Source organism: Canis lupus, chromosome 34 (assembly GCF_048164855.1).
Source record: "Canis lupus baileyi chromosome 34, mCanLup2.hap1, whole genome shotgun sequence".
Classification (NCBI taxonomy): Eukaryota; Metazoa; Chordata; class Mammalia; order Carnivora; family Canidae; genus Canis; species Canis lupus.
The window spans coordinates 25660851-25683517 of NC_132871.1; the positions used below are offsets into that span (position 1 = coordinate 25660851).

Below are 22667 nucleotides of genomic sequence, written 5' to 3' on the forward strand. Positions count from 1 at the left end.
AGGCTTTTAATGACTTGTTTTCTAATAACAACAAACAACAACAACAACAAAAACCCTGTTTGAAGGGAAAATAGTAACTTTACATAGACCCTAAGCAGATTACAACTTAATCAAATGTTTGAAGTTAGTATCACCAGTACACATAGCAACATCTTGGACCCCAGGTATGTTGCACCGAGAAAGGTGTCTTGCTTCTTCTATGATGCATAACCTTCTCTAATCATGAGAAAGCATCAGACAAACCCCATATTGAGAGATATTCTATAAAATATTGGACCAATATTCTTCAGTGTATCAAGATCATGAGAGGTAAGACTGAGGAACTGTCACAAAGAAGAGAAAATTAAGGAGATACAGCAACTAAAACTGATAAGATCTGAATAAGTTTTAAGTTTTAGCTAATTAATCAAGATTAATTTCCTGGTTTGAAAATTATTTTTTGTCATGTAAGATGTTAACATAGGGGAGGTTCGGATTCTACTAATTTTGTAACACATGAGAATCCTAAAATCTCAAAATACATGCTTAAAAATAAAAATAAAGACATTATTTCCACGACGTGCATCTTTTTAAAATATTAAAATGTAGGGGTTAACTGAGAAAGTTTTGAGACTGCAGGAATGAAATGAAAATTATTTGCAGGAAATATTTTGTCACCAATAACTATAGAATTATTTGTTCTCTAATCAAAGTTCAAGTTTATAGTTTATACATTTTGAGTTCCAGAATATTTGAAGATGAATATATTTAAGAATTTTAATATGTGAGCCAGTAATCTGAGCATCTCTTTAATTTACAGTAATTTTGGTGATGTTCGATTTTGTTTTTACATTCATTCATTACTAGCATTAAAATACACACATAACCCTTATTTGAATGTGCTGCCATTTTTGATGATTAGCATACCTTACAGGTTGTATTACTAGGGGCTGATTTTGCAATGCTGTAAAATTATGCTTATGATTTTAAAGAACTAGAGACAAGAGTTTGAAGACATGTTGCAACAAGTTTGGGAAGCAATGGAAGATTAAAGACCTTTTTCTTTCCAGTGCACAAAAAGCAACATTCGTGGAGTTCTATCCTAGTAATCAGTCTCCTTGATTTTAAAAAGATTAGATGCTTCAGCATACTTCTTATAATTATTTTCTTTAATTGGCTATCTGGACTTTTTCTGACTGTGAGTAGATCTTGTTCACTGGTAGTTCAGGTTCAAGGCATTATTATAGTATTTATACTATTTTGTTCTTGTGGGAGAAAAACCCTTATTGTGTTGTATCATGAAGTTCACTAACATTAATAAAGATACTTGCAGTTACCACGCCTTATTACTGAGACATGGACATATAACTACTTTAAATCATTTATACATAGATTGGCCAGCAGAATTTGAAAAGCTGTGCTAAACGGTGTTCAGCTTATTAAGTCAGAATTTAGGTATTACAGATGTGTATTAATTTTTATTATGGAAAATTTGCACATTGTTACCTGCCTGTTAAAACAGAAACTAAAAGTTGGATTTATAATATTGAAACTATATTTGAATTTTTTTAAAAGATTTTTATTTATTTATTTGTTCATGAGAGACACCCAGAGAGAGAGAGGCAAAGACATAGGCAGAGAGAGAAACAGGCTCCAGGAAGGAAGCCCGATGTAGGACTCAGTCCTGGGACTGCAGGATCACACCCTGGGCTGAAGACAGACGCTAACTGCTGAACCACCCAGGCATCCCTATGTTTTAATGTTAATATCTGTTAAAAAAAAATAAGTGTAGTCTTCTAAAAGTATTATTTTATGATATAATTTATTAGGTTGCAAATGTTTTCTCAGAGCAAAATTTAAGTTTTAATCATAACACATTATTTGGGAGCATCTTCTGATATTAGATATATTAATATAGAAAAAATTACTTCTACAAAAATAGAACATTCTAATATCCAAATAATGTTATTTTGTAGTTGTAAGATTAATAGAGCCTGACTCCTGTTGTATTTTGTTTCATGTAAGACAATATCATTCTGCTTTTTTTATTAATACAGAATATGTTTTGTCTTAAATGTAGTTGTAGCATTCACTGAGCCACCACAAGTTCATGAGCAAAAATCACCTTGGCAACAGTAACTTAAAATTTCAAGACAACTAAAGGCTAAGGATATTGTTCTGGCGATGGAACCCAGGGTATAATCTAAACAGCACCCCCTGCTGTATAAGAAGATTAAAGCACAATGTAGATGTCACTAAATCAGCTTCTAATTTTCCAAAGAGCTTTGAGTACCATTATGAATTTTTTTTATAATTGGTGCAGAGAAAAAATTATGAGATATACAGTTGACCCTTGAACAACATAGGTTTGAACTATGTGGTCCCCTTATGGACACATTTTTTTTTCAATAAATACAGTATTGTACTATAAATGTACTTTCTCTTATGATTTTCTTAACATTTTCTCTAGCTTATTTTATTGTAAGAATGTGGTATAGGATATAGACAACATACAAAATATGTGTTAATTGACTGTTGATGTTGTCACTAAGGCTTCCAGTCAGCAGTAGGCTATTAGTAAAGTTTTGGGAGGAGTGGAAAGTTATAGGTGGATTTTCAACTGCAGGGCGTGGAGGAACAGTTGGCACCCCTTACCTCTACCTTGTGCAAGGATCAGCTGTATTTTTAACTATTTAAAGAATAATTCCTGGGGTGCCTGGGTGGCTCAGTTGGTTAAGCATCTGCTTTTGGCTCAGGTCATGATCCCAGGGTCCTGGAATGGAGCCCTGCTTTGGGCTCCCTGCTCAGTGGAGAGTCAGCTGCTCCCTTTCTCTCTGCTTCTCTCTCCCGCCACACCTCCCTGCTCATGCTTTATCTCACTTGTGCTCTCTCTCTCTCAAATGGGTAAATAAAATCTTTAAAAAAAATAAAGAATAATTCCTGGTTGTTCTAGCCTTTTAAAAGAAGAAACAAAACTATCATTTGTCTGTGGCAGGTATTAGGAAAGGTTGCCCTTGCAACTGATAACAGTATGTTTTATGCAGTGTTTTGTAGAGAATAAAAATGATTAAGAGATGGCCTTTTCCTTTATAACTTTATACTCTAGTAATGGTATGATAAAAGATAGCAAGTAATCATGAAAGTTCAAAGAAACCTCAAAACATGTCTGGGAAATTCAAGGATACTTCTTAGGCAATATGCTTTTGAGATGGTTAGGATAGATAGGATTATATGAGGCAAAAGAAGTCAAAAAGCATATTACATAGGCGGGGGTGGGGGGTGAGGCGTGAAGTGGAGAAATAATGTGACCAAAAATACAACAGTGGGAAACATTTGTTAAGTACTAATACCTCACACTTTGCAGGTATTGGGGATACTGAGACAAATGAGATTCAGTTTTTGTTATCAAAACGCTAAAATCCTAGCTTACCATTTATTTGCATAGAAGTGATAGTTAAAACAGTATTTCTACGAAATACTGAGAAAGAAAGCATACAGAAAAAAATTAAGATAGCTGGACAAAATCCTTAAAAATGCTTACTTTTTAGAAAAGAAAATCCGATAAAGCAGACCAGAAATATTATTAAGAGATATAGTTAAGAAGAAGATCAAGACAGTTCCATGACCTGGAGCTAAAGGGTGAACATGGGTTTTGTGTTGTTGTTTCAGTCCCTCACCCTCCCTCCCTTCCCTGAATGTGGGTTTTAATAAGGCAGAGGCACTCAGCAATGCCAGATTTATAGAGAAGTTAAAAATGAGACAAGGCAGCCTGGGTGGCTCAGGTTTAGCACTGCCTTTGGCCCAGGGCGTGATCCTGGAGACCCTGGATGAGTCCTGTGTCAGGCTCTCTGCTTGGAGCCTGCTCCTCCCTCTGTCTCTCTCTGTCTCTCTGTCTCTCTCTGTCTCTCATGAATAAATAAATAAAATCTTTTAAAAAAAGATTTAAAAAATGAGACAAGATTAGTGGGACCTGGTTAATTAGGGAAACTTTAGTAACTTGGGGCTTAAGGTTTGACACAAATATTAAAGATTCTGAGAAGTGGTGAGGGAGTAGACATACAGGTAAGACTTTTCTCTCAAGTCTAATGCAGGAGAGATGGTGATGAGATTAAGAAGGAAGAATAGATAGGGTTGGGGATTGGTAGCAGCCTGGGGGAGCCTGGAGGTCATGCTAAGAAATAAGGAAATGAAAACAGGGAAATTGTGGTTAGAGTGCAACTTCAGAGTTTAAGAGCTTGAAGGTGATAGAATTTTGAGTGATCAAATCTAGAAATCTAGTATGTTACTTGACTTAAATGGAATCAAGGAGGAATAAATGCCAAGTGGTAATAAAAAAAAAAAAAAAAAAAAGTCAGGACCAGGGGTTGGTGACATAAGACAAGAGGAAGCTAGGAAGTATACTTGTAAATTTAAATGAAGATTCAAGACAACTTTCTGTTCTAATTTAAGTTCTTTGGATCAGTCCCATGGATGTGCCCCTTCTGTTCTTAATGAGTAGTGAATTAATTTGTTAAACAGATATTTATTATATATCTACTTTATATGAGACCACCACTCTAGGTATTTGGGATCTATTATTGACTCTTACATATGACAGTAACCATTTAAATAATACTGAGATATTAACTAACTCGTTTTTTATACATTGTGGTTTAAAAATATAGTTCAGTACTATTAAATTATGTTCAGCCATGAGTTTCTTGAGGTCAAGGATAGTCTCATTTCATCCTTGTATGGCAGGTACTAAACATAGCATCTGATACTTAATAGGTATGTTCATGAAATGCCTGAATTACAGAAACTTTTGAATAAAGAACAGAGTAATTCTGCAAGATTTTTTACGTGGAATTCATATCTGTGTTTTTTTAAAAGATGATAGAAAAACAATACTAAAATCATATGTAGTGTTGAGACTTTTTTTTTTTAAAGATTTATTTATTTATTCATTCAGAGAGAGCAAGAGAGAGGCAGAGACACAGGCAGAGGGAGAAGCAGGCTCCACGCAGGAAGCCCTATGTGGGACTCGATCCCGGGTCTCCAGGATCACGCTCTGGGCTGCAGGCGGCGCCAAACCGCTGCGCCACCGGGGCTGCCCCTGTTGAGACTTTTTTAATATAAAAGCTATATTTTTAAAGATTTTATGTATTTATTCATGAGAGACACAGAGAGAGGCAGAGACACAGGCAGAAGGAGAAGCAGGCTTCCTGCAGGGAGCTTAATGCAGGACTTGATCCCCCCAGGCCCCAGGAACATGACCTGAGCCAAAGGCAGGCACTCAACCACTGGAGCCACCCAGGTGTCCCGAAAGCTGTATTTTTTTATCTCATTGACTTTGAGATTCTTGCTATAAAGGCAAAATATAGTGATAACCACAAAAGTACCAAATTCACAAATTTTCTGTTTAGGCTGTAATGAACAGAAACAAAGATCGGCTGGCTTAGAAAAGATACCCAAGTCTGTCATTCCCTTGTCCTTCCTTACGGTTCCTTTATGGGCCTTCTTTGCAAAGACACTTTGAGGATCTTCCCTGTGAGATCCAGTTATTATGTTGTTATATTGGAACCTTAACCCTCAATCAGTAGTTTTTACTTTATAAGCTGACATATGATATAACAGATGTAATGTATTTAAATCTTAATACCTTAGTAAAAATAATGTAATGTTATTTCAGCAACTTATATATGTTTTATGTTAGTCTCTGAGGGTAGACTCTAACCTTTTTGATGATTCCTCTTGGTTTTCAGGGAATATAAAAGCAGAGGAGAGATTTCCTTCATAACTAAATGATTAAAAAAGTATTGTTAGTTTTAGCTTTTATTTTTACATTTCTCAATGTATTATATTAAAAGTAATTAAATTGCAATGCACAGTTAGGTATAATATAAACAGAAGATAATATAACACAGAGCATAATACCTTTACCATAGTAAATTCTTAAACTAGCCTGGAGTGTGGGGTTTGATACTCTATTTCCATACTACTAGGCCAGGGAAACTTAATTATTTCCTAGAAGTAAAAGGAGAATTTCCAAGTTTTAACAAATTTTCTGTCAAATCTCTTCCAAAGTATGAAAAACAAGTTGTATTTTTGATTGTATAACATTTCAACCTGGAGCTATGACACTTAGAACTAGATTCCCTTTAGAGTGGAGATTGAAAAGTCACACATTTGAATTGAATGTGATCCTTCCATCACAAAGTTAAAAATTACTTTTATATTGATAACCACCCTACGATGCATTTAGAAATATCTTAGTAAGTTTATTCATTAAATCTTGATGCTGTCTTTTGTATTGCTTTATTAGGCTAGAATATGATCTCTTTTTGGTATCAATTCTCCTCACCTGAGACGCATTGGACAGAGACCATAGTTTTCTTCTGGCACATGGAACTGGGAATGCTTTGCCCAGAGTGGGTGATAATTTGAGTAATGGCTTGGTGACAAATTCTGGACTTATTTCATTGGTTTTCAACTTTATGTTAATAGAACGCTTTTATTTTCCTTCTTTTGAGTAAAAAAAAAAAAAATCTGATAATACTGTACCTGTATTAACAGAAAGTTCACTTCAGCAGGTCAAACTGTTATAATTAGTGACAATTGTGTACCTAAAACATTATTTTTCAAATCTCAAATTCAACGTAAATAAGGTTATACCACTCATTTTAATTATATTTTGAGTCCTTTCATATTTCTAGAAATATTCTATAGGGTTTGAAGAACAGAAATAGAAAAAGAAAAAATGTAAAATAAAAATTTAATCAATAAGAAATTATTATAAATTTTAACTATGAACGCTGAAATCAGATAAATCTCATCTGTTTTTATAGTACAACTTTAAGTGTGTTTTTTTCCCTCCCAGGACATTTATTCAGAGCAGCTGGGGATCAACCGTTTAACCTGTCCACAGTGTCGAGTGCCTTCCCAATGGTCAGCCACCCAGTCTTTGGTCTACATTCAGCCAGCTCAGGGCATTCAGAATTTGGTGGTTTGGGGACACTTGGTACACCCACAGCCTTAGCCGCACATCCCCAACTAGCATCTTTTCCAGGTAAACATCTGTTACAAACAGTGTTCAAGGAAAGGAGAAAAGCTTGAAAATGTTCAAGCAGTAATTTGTTTATTAAATTGACTAAAAAGAATAGTCTAATGCCTGGTCTATTAAAATTCTTGTACAAGAATTGATTCAATCATATTTATCATGTGCAAAAAAACCCCACACTATGTGTGCTAGATGGCATTGCAATTATAGATGTTCAAGTGTTTAGCTAGAGAAAGGCGCATCTGCTACAAAAGTGAATAATTAGGCCAAGTTTTTCTCATGCTTATTATTGAAATATAACATGCAGGAAAGTGTACATACTGTGAGTGTGGAGCTTAATGGATTTTTCAGCTTTATTTGATTTTTAAAAAATTATTTAACTTATGGTGGAAAGTAAACTCCAGTTCTTATAATGAATATCTCTATACTTTTGAGTTTCACTTCTCTGCACTTTCTAAGGAAGTTGAATTTGGCTCTTAGATTTCTATATTTTTACATATTTGATCAGAACAACTTTAGATTTGCACTAAACAACTTTAGATTTGCATTGTCACTTATATGACAGCAAGACCAGAACTATCCCCAATTTACAGATTATGAGAATTTGAGAGCTCAGTAAGACACCATTCAAAGCTTAAATTGGACAAACATGCTATAATCTGTCTTGTTATATTATTTTGAAAGTCTAAACTTTCATGTGTTTCCAGTGATTGATTTTACTTTAATAAATTTTGTAAGCAATGTATGGTTTGGTGTTATATAAAATAGTTTAAGAATTAGAGCATAATTCTAGAGACAAATAGACCTGAGTTAAAATCTGGCTATGTGACATTTTAACTGTGTGACCATGAACAAGTAATCTGACCACTCTGCCTCAGTTTTCTCATCTGAAAAATGAGGATAGATAATGGTACCTGCCTCTTATGGTTCTTGTGAAGATTGAAGAAAATAAGCCAACTGATTGCAATGTTTAGTATACATAACTAGTAATTATCATTATTATTTCCTCTTGCCCACTTTAATGGGTAACATATTATCAAGTGCTTCTTCAAAAGGAAATAAGTATCTCATTTTAACTATATACAGAATGGAAAGATGATTAGATGTATATTTCAAGTACTGTTTCTTGAGTCATATTATTCCTTTAATTCAGCTGTCTGGCATAGAGGAGCTGATGGGGAGGGGTAATGTGACTAGAGAGTTAAAGTCTTTTTTATTTTTTTATTTTTTGGAAAGTTAAAGTCTTAAACTAAGTCGTAACGTTTGTTTTAAAAATACTAATAGGAAAAAAAATAAAATAAAATAAAAATAAAAATACTAATAGGAAATTATTTTGGCCAGTTTCTAGCATGGTCGCTTAGCAAGATAATCAATTCAATAGATATTTCCTGAAATATAGGATCTCTGAATAAAAGTCAAAATATATAGTAGTAATGTAGGTAGCTATTGGTGTCTTAAATTTTTTTTTTATCATTTTGTTATAGTTTATTATATCATTGCTTTTGAGTGTTTCTAAACTGCAATGTAATTGCTATATTATTAAAATCAAGTACTATCTCAACTGAAATAATAGCTAACAGGTGTAAAGAGTTACTTATCTGGACTTCAATAATACTGATACTTCCACCGAATGAAAAAAAAGTTAATAACTTCTCTAAGCCTATCTGAATTATTCACTCATTCATTTATTGTACAAAGTTCTTTGAGGATCTACCATGTTCTGTGCACTGAGGAATACACTAACATAGTACATGTTGTTTACGGTTTTTAGAAGATGAATAAACAGACAATTATAATACAGTCTAGTGGTGAAAGTATGTCTGTATAAGCATACTTTTTTTTGCCAGAGACTACACCTAGACCTAGAAGATTCATTTGTTCAAGTTGTAGATTTGGCAAAATTTAAATTTAAATTCTCTATAACTGCCTTTATTCAAAAGGGTAATCTAAATGCCAAATTTTTGAAATAACCTAAAAAATAAATGAAGAAGGAAGAAAATATTAGAAATCCTAATTAAAAATAAGTTATTTTAAAATTTTATATACTTATTCTGCATTTCAGATGATCAAATCAATAGATAGAAAATTATGTTATGGACATTAGTATAATATTATTTCCATTTTATATTGAAATAGTATTTCACAGTAATTTCTTTTAAAATATTTATAGTTTTTGGTCATATTTTTATATTACTGTGAATTTCTGTGAAGCATCTGGCTCTATCAAGTATGAAAGATTTTAAAATGCTACTATATCTTCTAGGCTGTCTATCATCTGAAATATCAGACTCTTTCAGTTGAATATTATTAATGTTGCCAATATGCTGTTACCTCCTTTGAATACGTTCAGAAACTCATCATGTACTGGCTTATGTAATCCTTATTTTGTATATTTTGTTTTATCAACAAGTTAGTAAGTGACTAAATTTGTTTTTTTTTTCTTAAACTTGGAAGATAAATAAGCTTGTCATTTAACAAAAATTACATTATCTCATGAAATATTAGACATTTGTAAAGTTTGTAGTCAGAAGCTCTACCATTTTCATATTTTTATTTGATTGATTTTATTTACTTCTTGTTGTTTAACCTGTGGTGTCAGCTTGTTTATAACATACACATTTTCCAACTTTTTTTTTTCCTAATCCCCATTGTGTACTTATTTATAGCGCTGTTCTAACATACAGTATTATGGTTATGTTTTTTTCTGAGGTTATATCTAAAATATTTGAATCTTATTATACTTTGATTACCTTAACTGATTTGTTGGTTGTTTATGAAGTATATACATTCAGCTGTAACACTTTAATTATAGACTCTATATTAAATAATATAAATATCTTTAGGAAACCTCAGTCCCTTTTTATTAGCTATTTGGAACCTAGGTTTCAAACCTATAAATAATAATAGATTCCAACTGTGCTGATACAAGCCCAAAATACACAGTTTTTCTTCCCACCTAAATACACTTCTTTCATCTAAACAGTGGATAAATGATTAATGCTTTTGTATAGTTATTCTTGGTTCAGTTCCCATCATTCAGGCACTGCTAAATATGCATTGGTGTCATTTCACTAGCAATGCCTTCCTGCAGTGCAGAAGAATAGCTTTTGCAGTTTTCTGCTAATACTGTTTTTAGACCTTTTAGAATAGCAGCTACCATGAACATTTCACTTTTTAAAGAAAACAGATTTTGCCATTAGATAATGAGGGTACACATTGCATTACATTCTATTTTTAATGAAGAGATATTCCTAGAAAAGATTTAAAGTTCATGCAATACAATACACTGACAATATTGAATTTTTCCCATACTATATTATTGGGTTTCTTTTCTCTAATTTCCTTTTGGTGGTTACAATCAATGAAAAACATAGCATATCTCTTGGAAGATTAACCTGAAAGGTCATAACTGATTTGGTAATCTGGCCGGTTAGCCAAGTGGAAAAGATTATTTCTGAGATTTTTAAATGGGACAATACAAGACTTTCTTTTGGATTATTTTCAAATCTCTTCTTTATCTTTACCCTTTTTGAAAAATGTATTCTATAAAATTTGGCTTTTTTCCTATTCTAAAAGTTTTAACTAAGTTTAACTGTTTGAACATCTAAATTGCATTTGATGATTTTCTACCACTGATTCATTTTACATTGATAAAACTGTCATTGTTATCTGTAATTTATGAGAGAAATAGAAACAAAATCCAAGCTTTCTTTATTAACTATATGGTGAGGAATTTTATAAACCTTTTATATTTTAATATGACTTATTTTGGAAATCTTTGAATATTTTTCATTTCTTAGACAAAATAACCTAACACTTTTGCTATCTTTATTTTTGTTTGAGAATAGAATATCTTCCTTTATAAATGTTCTTGAGGTATACTGATTTACAGCAGCAGTCTTTGTATTATTATTTATGATTTATCAGACCCAGATTTAAATTGAGGAAATTCTTGACATAGGTTGTAGATGGTACTTTAAGAATTTAAAGTATTTAATATGTTTAAAATATATTAGTATATTCTTAAATATTGTTTCTATACTAATTTAGAAAAATTATGGTATAAGTTATCAAAAAGTCCAGCAGTTCTTTAATATTCCAATTTTTCCATTTTATTTTTAAGACCATAGACTACCTTTTTTTTTTTTCATAAACTTAGTCTCAAGGAAGCTGCCAAGTGAAGATCCTTGAATACTAACTTAATGAGGAGAGTAATGAGTGTATAACATCTAATCAGCTGTCTTACAGTTAGATGATCAGACTGTGTATAATTCAGCAATTTTGTTTCAAGATGAAATTTAATATTTTTTTCCAGGAATAAAATATAAAAAGCATTGTTACATTAACTAGAAAATTAATTCAAGTATTTTTTGCTTCTTTGTTTGGTGTTTGGTTTTGAGGTACAGAATGGTGGCGAACAACAGATGTTCATACTCGTACAGGGGCAACCTTCTTTCCACCGTTACTGGGAATTCCACCACTGTTTGCTCCTCCGGCCCAGAATCATGATTCTTCTTCATTCCATTCAAGGACTTCAGGAAAAAGTAATAGAAATGGTCCTGAAAAAGGTATTCCTGTTAACTTAAGTAATGTTTTATAAATTTTCCATTCCAATACCTCTTTTCAGTAGAGTTTAGGTTTGATAACATTTCTATAACAGTGTACTAGACACTTTCCCACAATGCCTTGCTTACTCCTTACAATAACTGGGAAATTGGGAGTATCCTCATTTCACATCCAAGGGTAAATAAGTGATTCGAGGACTGCTTACATGTCATTGTGGCATAGGCAGGATTTGAACCTAGACCTTTTAACTCCTAGTGCTACTGCTTTTTCCTCTCTATCTCATTACCTCCTTTGTGTAACCCAGTATAAGATTTACTTTTTCTGTAATTAAGCATTAAATTTGTCAAAATGAATATCCAACTGCTCCTTTTTAAAAAAAGTGATCATTAATATTTCTGCAGTTGATAACTGTTGTTAGAATAGCATTTACAAATTCTAATAGCATTTTGGATGGTTTATTTTTATCTTTTTTCATTTGGATAAGAGTTTTTGGTGAGTTTGCTCTGAAAAGGGAAATGTCCGCATTTAATTATATTTCTAAACATTTGTTTAATTGAAGTTAAATTCAGATAAATATCAAATTACCTTTTTAAAGTGAACAATCAGTGGCATTTAATGCATTCATGGTGTTGAACACCCACCATCTGTGTAGTTTCAAAACATCTCATCACTCTAAAAGAAAACTCCATACCCCTTAAGCAGTTTTTCTCCATTCTTCTTTTCCTCATTCTCTGGCAATCACTAGCTTGTGCACCATCCCTACAGATTTACTGTGACTATTTCATATATATGGAATCATACAGTATGTGACTTCTTGTCTGACTTTTTTTCACTTAGTGTGATATTTCAGAGAGTCCTTCATGTTATAGCATACATCATTACTTCATTCCTTTTTATGACTGAAGAATATTCTCTTGGATAAACATGTTTGTTTTTATTTTCAAGGTGTAAATGGGTCAATAAATGGAAACAGTACATCATCTGTATCTGGTATCAACACACCTGTATTATCCACTACTGCTTCAAGTTCTGTGGGACAAACTAAAAGTATAAGCTCAGGCAGAGGAAATCGAAAATGTAATCAGGAACAAAACAAAAATCAGCCTTTGGATGCTCGAGCTGACAAAATAAAAGATAAGGTGAGTTATTCCTTCAAGGACAAATATATAGCACATCTTTAAGCATTCTAAATTTCAAACCACATGAATCTATGGAATAACTTCTTAGGAATTACCAACTCCTACTTTACAGATGTTTATTTTTATGGTTTGATACTAGTGTTATGGCTCAAAAATTCTAACTATCAGCACCAGTATAAATAATACAAATAGTAGTAATAGCTAAGATTTATGGAGAACTTAACACATAACAGCTCTTCTCTAATTGTTTTGCATATAATACCTATTTTAATCTTCTGTATACCCATAATTAGCTAGGTATTGTTATTACAAATGGAGAAACAGAGCCTCAAAATAGTTGGCCAGTAAGTGGCCAGGATTTGAAGTCAAGTGGGCTGACCTCAGAGCCTATATTTTTAGGAAAACAAAAATAAGAAAACATTTTATTATGGGAAACTTCAAATATAGAGAATAGACAGCATAGTGTAATAATTCTGTATACCCATTATTCATTTTCAAATATATCACCTCATGGCCCGTGTTATTTCATTATATCCCCAACTGTGCAGGTTATCAGTTTATGCCTCTCCACTCTAAATTCACCCTTTTCTCCTTTCCTAGTTGGCACACTGTTAGACCTTGTCAGCAGAGGGTCTTGGAGAAACTCTGGAAGTGGACAGGGCTTCTGTTTCTGGTTCCAGTGTTTTCTTCTTGCCTTATGCCATGGCTGTCCGTGGGTAGCTTTCTCACCAGCTGGCAGCTTCTCTGTGGGCTCTGTTTAGGAGAACTAGTAGTACACACTGTCTAGGGAGTCTCATGGGCATCCCAGCAGGCATCTTAGTAGTAAGTGTTTCTGGGACGCCAGTGGGTGACTTTCTAGCTAATTTTACTGGCACCCCAGCAAGGAGGTTTCCAGCAACTTTTCCTGGCACTCCAGCAGGCATGTTTCCTGTTTGCCAAACTTGAAAGTGGCAACAGCCACTTTCTCTTCAACAAAGTTTGAAGTTCAGCCTTGGGTGAATGAGGTTGGTAGATAGAGGCCCTCTTCCAAGTTTACCTTTATTTTAATACTCTTCCTCCACTCTACAGGAAGTGGCTACTCTCTACATCTGCTATTACAATATTCTTTAGAGTTCTCTTTATCTTTCTTAGTAGTTCATATTCTGCTACTAGTTAATACTTCTATATGATAAAATTCCCCTGTTCAAGTTTTTGCTGTGGTTGCTGCCTTCTGACTAGACCTTGTCTGCCACAGGAAAGATATTATCAGGAGTAGGGTGGATATGCAGATTGCATAATGATAAATTCACTCTAATATTCTGGTTACCCTGAGCCTTTAGATTTCCTCTTCCACATCATGCCAGGGAAGCTGTGACATTTCCACTTTATTAAATGTAGGCTACGACTGAGTCCAGATTTCTTGCATCCAAGCAAGTAACCTGAGATACGTCCAGGTACACGAACTAACACATTATATCCAGAATTTCTAGTAAGTGCACCCATATTAGTGAATTTGGTCTGCTCTCATTTGTAATTTCTTCTTGAGCTGAGTGGTCTTGATTTATTTTGAAATAAAGTCTTAGCATCAACTGCAAACATTTTGGAAACAAAGATAATAACTAGGGGAGTGTCTTCTCATCTCTAAATTCTATAAAAACCGTGTTGAAGCCCTGGTGTTCTGGGGAAATAGAGTCAGCAGTTTGTGATGGTGCACATATCACTTTCTTCACCATCTCAGCTATAATACCAAGGGGACTTTTGACAACACAGCAAGAAGAGCAAGATATGGATGGCCACTGACTGTAAATAGCAGTGATCCAACCTTACATCATCAGATTTCAACAAGCCTCCCGGGTTCTGATTTCAATCTTGAAGAACTATTTTATCAAATTTTCTTTTGCCCTTTTTCAAGACAGCATCAAGCCCCTTAGGTTTTCCAGGATCAACTGAACAAATCAAGATTTCTTTCTTTTTGCCCAGAGTATTTCACAAAAACACTTCCTCTAGATCTTTCAGTTCCTTTTTCAACAGAAGATAAATGTTTTCCATGACACTGTAAGACATATGAAAGTCTAGGAAAAGGTCATGTAGTGAAGCCAAGAAGCTTAATGGTATCCATCACAAAAACTCAACAGGACTGTGCTTGGGCCCAAACAAACATTTTCTTTCCTTTTCAATCCACCCCACTGAGCACTTCAAATCACTCATTGAGCAAACGTGATGAAAGACTCTTGGTTGTTTCCAGGGCTCCAGGGTGGCTCAGTTTGCTAGGTGTTCAACTCTTGATTCCTGCTCAGGTCATGATCTCAGGGTCATGAGATTGAGCCCCATGTCATGCTCAATGCTCAGTGGCGAGTCTGCTTGAGATTCTCTCTCCCTCTGCCCCTCCCCCCACTCATTTGTGTACTCCCTCCCTGTCTCAAATAAATAAATCTTAAAAAAAAAAAAAAAAAAAAAGATTCTTTGTTGTTTCCTTCCAGGGACACAGGTCCAGGGTCATATTCTCCACCTGTTGTTCTTTAACTGTCCTTATTCTTCTTCCTTATGATTTATTTCACTGGCATTCCCATTAGTATGAGCTCTACAAGGCTATGTCAGCACTGCTTCCGGCTTCCCCACAGCCAGACACTGACTAAAACACTACCCATTCCTTATTCCCATAGTAATTTTTGTTAACTTTTATAAAATTAGTATTTTTAACTGGAAAATATATAGTAAATCTCTTTTCACTTTATTTTTTTTTAAGAAGTGCTTTTGAGGCCTCTGGGTGGCTCAGTTGATTTAAGCATCTCCCTTCAGCTCGGCTCATGATTCCAGGGACCTCAGCAGGGAGCCTGTTCCTCCCTCCTCCCCTCCCCCCTGCCCTTGTATTCTCTGTCTCTCACTCTGCTCTCTCTCTTTCAAATATATAAATAAAACCTTTAAAAAAAAAAAGGAGTGTTCTTTTTCTCTTTTATTCAAGTATATTGAACATACAGTGTTATATTAGTTTCAGATGTACAATGTAACAGTTCAGCAATTCAGTACATTACTCAGTGCTCATCAGGATGAAGGTACTCTTGATCCCCTTTATCTATTTCACCTGTTCCCCACTCACCTACCCTGTGGCAGCCACCAGTTTGTTCTCTGTATTTAAGAGCCAGTTTTCTTATTGTTCATTTGTTTTGTTTCTCAAATTCTACATATGATTGAAATCATATGGTATTTGTCTGTCTCTGACTAATTTCACTTAGTGTGATACCCTCTAGTCCACTCATGTTGTTGCAAGTGGCAAAATCTCTTTTTTATGTCACATCTTCTTTATCCATTCATCTATTGTTGAGCACATGAGTTGCTTCCATATCTTGGTTATTATAAATAATGTTGCAGTAAACAGAAGGTGTATATACCTCGTTGAATTCATGTTTTCATTTTCTTTGGATAAATGCCCACTAGTACAATTATTGAATCATATGGTAATTCTATTTTAATTTTTTGAGGAATCTTCATACTTTTTTCCAGAGTAGCTGTACCAATTTGTATTCCCACCAATAGTGCATAAGGGTTTTTTTCTACATAGCCTTGTTAGCACATGTTATTTCTTTTGTTTTTGGTTTTGACCATTTTAACCAATGTATGGTGATAATTCATTGTGGATTTGATTTTCATTTCCCTGATGATGAATGATGTTGAGTATCTCTTCATGTGACTATCGGCCATCTGTAGGTCTTCCTTGGAAAAATGTCTACTCAGGTCTTCTACTCATTTTTTAATCAAATTATTTTTAGTATTGAGTTGTATAAGTTCTTTAAATATTTTGGATATTAACCCTTTATTGGATATACCATTAGCAAATATCTTCTCCCATTTAGCAGGTTGGTTTTTTTGTTTTGTGGATAGTTTCTTTAACAGTGCAAAAGCTTTTTATTCTGGTAATGTCCTAATAGTTTAATTTTGCTTGTGTTTCCCTTGCCTGAGGAGACATAGCTAGAAAAGTGTTTCTATGGCTGATGTCAAAGAAATTACTGGCTATTTTTCCTTGTAGGAATTTTAAGCTTTCAGATCTCATATTTAGGTCTTTAATTTATCCTGAGTTATTTTTGTGCATGGTGTACATTCTTCTGCATGTAGATGTCCTGTTTTCCCAGTACCATTTGTTGAGGAGACTTTTCCTCATTGTCTTTTCTTGCCTTCTTTGCTGTAGAGCAATTGACCCTAGAAGTGTGAGTTTATTATTCTTTTCTCTTGATCTTTGCGTCTATTTTTATGCCAGTACCACACTATTTTGATTACTACAGCTTTGTAGTATATCTTGAAATCTGGGATTATGACACCTCCAGCTTTGTTCTTTCTCAGGATTGGGTTTGACTCTTCAGAATCTCTTGTGGTTCCATAGAAATTTTAGTATTATTTGTTCTAGTTCTATCAAAAAATATTGATATTTTGATAGAGATTGAACTACATTTGTAGATTGCTTTGGGTAGTATGGACATTTTAATAATATCAGTTCTTTGAATACATGAGCATGGAATATCTTTCCATTTGTGTCATCTTCAATTTCTTTCATTAGTGTTTTGTACATGTCTTTTACCTCCTTAAGAGCTATTCCTAGGTTATTATTATTATTGGTGCAATTGTAAATGGTATTGTTTTCTTAATTTCTCTTTCTGCTACTTCATTATTGATATATAGAAATGCAACAGATTTCTGTAAATTAGTTTTATATCCTGCAACTTTGCTGAATTCATTAATTCTAGTAGTTTTTTGGTGGAGTCCTTTGGGTTTTCTATATATAGTATCATGTCATCTGAAAATAATCAAAGTTTTACTTCTTCCTTACCAATTTGGATGCCTTTTAAGTATTTTTTCTTGTGTAATTATTGTGGCTAGGACTTCCAGTATGATGTTAAATGAAAGTGGTGAGAGTAGACATCCTTGTCTTGTTCTTAATCTTAGAGGAAAAGCTCTCACTTTCTCACCATTTAGTATGATGTTAGCTGTAGTTTTTCATATATGGCCTTTAATACATTGATATATGTTCCCTATAAACCTACTTTGTTGAGGGTTTTTATCATGAATGGATGTTGTACTTTGTCAAATGCTTTTATGAATCTACTGAGATAATCATATGTTTTTTATCCTTTCTCTTATTAATGTGATATATCACATTGATTGATTTCTAGGTTGTCCAGTTTGTTGGTATATAATTTTTCATTCTATTCTCTTATAATCCTTTGTATGTCTATGGTGCCAGTTGTTATTTCTCATTCTTCATTTCTGATTTTATTTATTTGAGTCCTCTCATTTTCTTGATGAGTTTGGCTCAAAGTTTTAGCAATTTTATTTATCTTTTCAAAGAACCAGCTCCTGGTTTCATTGATCTATTATTCTTTTAGTTGCTCTACTCTTTATTATTTTTATTCTTTTACTGGCTTTGAGCTTCGTTGGTTCTTCTTTTTCTAGTTCCTTTTGGTGTAAGGTTAAGTTGTTTATTTGAGATTTTTCTTCTTTCTTTAGGTATACCTGTATTGCTATAAACATTCCACTTGAATAGCTTTTGCTACATCTCAAAGATTTGAGATTGTTGTATTTTCATTTATCTCTATGTATTCTTTCATTTCCTCTGTGATTTCTTAGTTGATCCATTCATTGTTTAATGATGCATTATTTAGTTTCCATGTAATTGTGTGCTTTCTCATTTTTTTCTTGTCTTTGATTTCTAGTTCCATACTGTTGTGGTTGGAAAAGATGCATGATATAATTTCAGTCTTTCTGAATTTATTGAGACTTATTCTGTGGCCTAATGTGATCTATTCTGGAGAATGTTCCATGTATACTTGAAAGAATGTGTATTCCATTGTTTGGGGATGAATGTACCTCTTAGAAGTGGTGCTAAAATCTAGTAAGATCTGAAATCCCCAGTGCCTCTACAATGTACAATGCATTGATTGAGCAAGACTTAGAGCATGCATATGAAATAGACCCTGTTCTTAGTTATGATAAGGAGTCTACATTGACATTTCTGAACAAAAATCAGTGGTATTAAAGCAAAAATATTTCATGAAGCAGGTACTAAAAAACTTACATAGGCACCTCTTCAATGATGTGAAGAGATGGATTCTATACACACATATGTTGAAATTACACTAGAGAGAGACTGCCTATCAAAGTAAGGGATATTAGAACTTAAAATTTCAGAAAAAAGAGCACCTTTGAATAATACATTGTTTGGCATGAATTTGTAGTCATAGGTTGTCAAGTAAAATGGAGATGAAGGACAATTGGAACTAAGGAAGAAAATCTTACACTTTTCTTTTTTACCCAGTATTTTTCAGTTTTAAAAGCTTTTTATTTTCATTATTTTATTTTTTAAAAGATTCACTTATTTATTTTAGAGAGAGACAGAGAGCATGCAAGTGGAGGGAAGAGCAGAGAGAGAGAGAATCTCAAGCAGACTCCCTACTGAGCATGGAGCCTGACGGGGGGCTTGATCCCACGACCCACGAGATCACAACCTGAGCTGAAATCACAAGTCAGATGCTTAACTGACCAAGCTACCCAAGCATCCCCTAAGAGCTTTTTAAACATTGCTTAGGTAACCCTTTTCACGTGCAGTTTGAAAAAATGTTCTTCAGCTAATTTTGATAATCCCTCCTGGGTATTGCTATCTTAGTAGTAGGCATTGAAAATAATAGATTAAGTCTAATTCCCTTTTATACAATGCATGTATATTTAGAATAAATGTAGATATTTTAAATTAAACAATATACATTACAGACTAAAATACACATATAGCCTGTTGAGAAAAGAAAATAAAACCGTTCAAGTTGAGTAAGTTCCACTCCTGCAGTTATAAACCAGTAACAAGTTACTGTTACCACAACAGCCAAACAATCTTTTAAAAACATAAGTGAGTTTTTATGGTTTTAAAATATCCTATGTTATCATTCCCTCCCATAGTTTCCTAACCCACTCAGCCTACAAGACCCTGTATGATCTGACCTCTGCTAGTCCATCCAGCCTTATTTCCTGTGTGTGTGTCTCCCTCTCTCTCTGGTTCCGTGTGCTGTAGCTGATTTAGCTGACCTATCCATTTTTTGAACATGCCAAACTTATTTCACTGCTTTTGCCTTTGGTCTATCTTTAGTCTGGAAGGCTCTACTGGTTTATCTCATATGAGTGTCTTTCAGTCTCCATTTAAGTCTCAGCTCAGAAAGATCGTACCTAATAAGTGCATCTAAATCTTCACCCCCAGCACACACTGTCTGTCCAACTATCCTGTTTTAGTCAGAGTATGTATCTAAAAACACTTATTTATATTGTTTGTTGATTCTCTTCTCCTTGTTACCACTAGGGCAGAGTTGCTGTCATTCCTTTGTATCCTGAGAGGCGAGTGACTGACTGTGCCTGGTACATAATAGCCTTGACTTTGTATTTATTTTGTTATTGAAAGAAATAAGTGTACAGTGAGATGAAAGTTCAAGGAGAGGGTTCTGAAAAGCTTTCCCAGATTGGAATGGGGTTGGGGGGGTGGTGATAACCTAAGAAGAGACAGGAAAGAGACCTACTACTGAGTTGAGTATGAATACAAAGAACTACACACATACATACAGCTAATAGAGACTAAGGAGACAAAATTCGTAATACTGAATCTGATTTTTTTTGTTTTTCTATAATTAATACCTGGACGTATCTATTCACTTCTACTTCTTTTTTCTAAAATGGGGACTAAATTTATTAACTTAATAAAGCCAAAGACTCTGTAAACTGTCAGTGTATGGTCTGCGAAGACTATCTGCACCAGAATCACATTTAGTTCTTGTTAATGTAGATCCCTGTGTCCTATTTTGAATTGAAACTCAGGAATCTGCTGGTTGTGGCAAGTTTAGCAAGTAAATATTTTACACTCTGAAACTTTAGAATCCACACTTCCAGACCTACTCTTGAGGCATGTAGACTCCATTTCTCATGCCACCCTTAAATTAAAAACTGCACAAATTACTTGGGCATTAAAATAGGGGTTTATTTTTCTCTGGTAAATTACTATATCTCCTTTAGGTTTTTCCTTTCTTAGTCTCTATTAAAACCCAAAGTGGTAACTTCTATTTAGATAATTTTATGATTTTCATAATCTTGCTATACATGCTTAGAAACTCACAATAGATTTTGGTTACAATGAAGGAGCTTTTTCTCTGCCAAATAAATGGTAGGCTTAGTGTTATTATATTACTGTTGTTTCCCTTTAATCTCTACTTTGGTCTGTTTCATCCTGTGATACCCACACTATTCCAAGTCAGTTTCTCATCACTCTGCTTTACTGTGAGGGAGACATAATTCCAGAAATGATGATTACTGTTAGTTGACTTACTGAAGCATGTGTCTCTGGAGGAGGCATTACGTTTGCTAGTTTGGAACAGTTAACACAGGGTACCATTGTAAGGAGAGTATAACAACAGGAATGACTGTCTTCACTCATATGCATTTTATTTCATTTAAATCAAATTTCAGAAAGCACAAAGGAAAGAGTACTAATTTGCAATCTAGAACTCTCACTTCAACTTGGCTTCTTTTTGTAGAAGTGTATTATTGTCTTTCATGCCCCAAACTCATACAGACAGGCTGTATTTCTATTAAGACCATAATTTTGGGGGCACCTGGTGTCTCAGTGGTTGAGCATCTGCCTTTGGCTCAGGTCGTGATCCCTGGGTCCTGGAATTGAGTCCTGCATCAGGCTCCCTACAGGGAGCCTGCTTCTCCCTCTGCCTATGTCTCTGCCTCTCTCTCTGTGTCTCTTATTAATAAATAAATAAAATCTCTTTTTTTAAAAAGGCCATGACTTTTGTAATTCATTGCTTTTGTAGTTTATTGCTGCTATTTTGTTCTTTATCTATCAACAAATCCTATTGAAATGTTCTTATGTAATTTTGGATTGTATTCAATCTTACTGCTTTATCATGTCAGTATTTCTCCTTTTCAGTTTTCCTATTGGCAGAGTTTTAACTTTCCCATTGTTTATATAGCTGTTTAGTCATAAATCATCTCATAATTTTTCCTTCTTTTTATCCACTACTGTTGTCTGTTCTGGAGTTTGTTTGTTTGTTTGTTTTTTAAGATTTATTTATTTGAGTGGGGAGGGGAAGAGGGAGAAAGAACCTCAAGCAGACTTCCCACTGAGTGCGGAGCCCCACTCGAGGCTCAATCTCGAGACCTTGAGATCGTGACATGAGCTGAAATCAAGTCTGAGCCTTAACCAACTGAGCCACCCAGGCACCCCTACTACTGTCTGTTCTTTAAACACAAAACTTGTTTTTTAATGTGATGTAATATCACTTTGTACCAATTTTAGATTTTCTTTTTCCTATATAGCCTTAAATGCTCCAGAAATTAATATCTCTTTATTATATTATCTGTCTTTTCTGGAGTGAAATATAAAAAATTAAATTCCTTGCTAAATCAGCCCCTAAGTCTTTTGCTACTTATTTTCTCTTCTCTCTGGTACTTGTGTTAGTTTTTTTTTTTTTTTCCAGTACTTGTTACATATGGAATTACTTGCTTTCATATTAGTCATTTGACTACTCTACCAACACTAGAGTTTAAGTCCCTTGAAGGCAAGGACTCTGTCTTAGATACCATTGTTGTCAACACCTAGAAAGGTGTGTTTGGCATGTTATATGTAAATATTTGGTTAAAATAAGAAAGAAGACTAAAGCTAAATATTGAACTTCAATGTCTGTATCCCTTATCATAATTGGAATTGTTTTGTAAATTGCTCTTTTTAATCTGTCATACATTTTGAAGCATGGCAATCATGAAAAGATCATATGAAAAGATATATACTATATCAGTGTTTCTAATGTTCTGTACATGACAAAGCCTGTACTTTTTATTGGAGAATTCCTTTCAGATAAGTTAATTGGATCTGTTTGTTGAATAATTGCCCTTACAACATATGCCTTTTCTTCCCTTTTTTCTAAAATGACATATTT

General features: G+C 33.9%; 1 protein-coding gene across 32 annotated transcripts in view; it reads left to right on the forward strand.

Annotated features, from left to right (window-relative positions):
* The window catches only part of BAZ2B (bromodomain adjacent to zinc finger domain 2B), a 292931-nt gene that overhangs the window by 173029 nt on the left and 97235 nt on the right, over positions 1-22667 (forward strand). For 17 of the 32 annotated variants that reach the window (XM_072811199.1, XM_072811200.1, XM_072811202.1 and 14 more), the window contains 3 exons: positions 6839-7027; positions 11419-11586; positions 12530-12723. In XM_072811199.1, the coding sequence (XP_072667300.1) occupies positions 6839-7027; positions 11419-11586; positions 12530-12723 (551 nt within the window). The remainder of the gene's footprint in view (positions 1-6838; positions 7028-11418; positions 11587-12529; positions 12724-22667) is intronic. The other 15 variants (XM_072811219.1, XM_072811225.1, XM_072811220.1 and 12 more) reach the window with 3 other exon arrangements.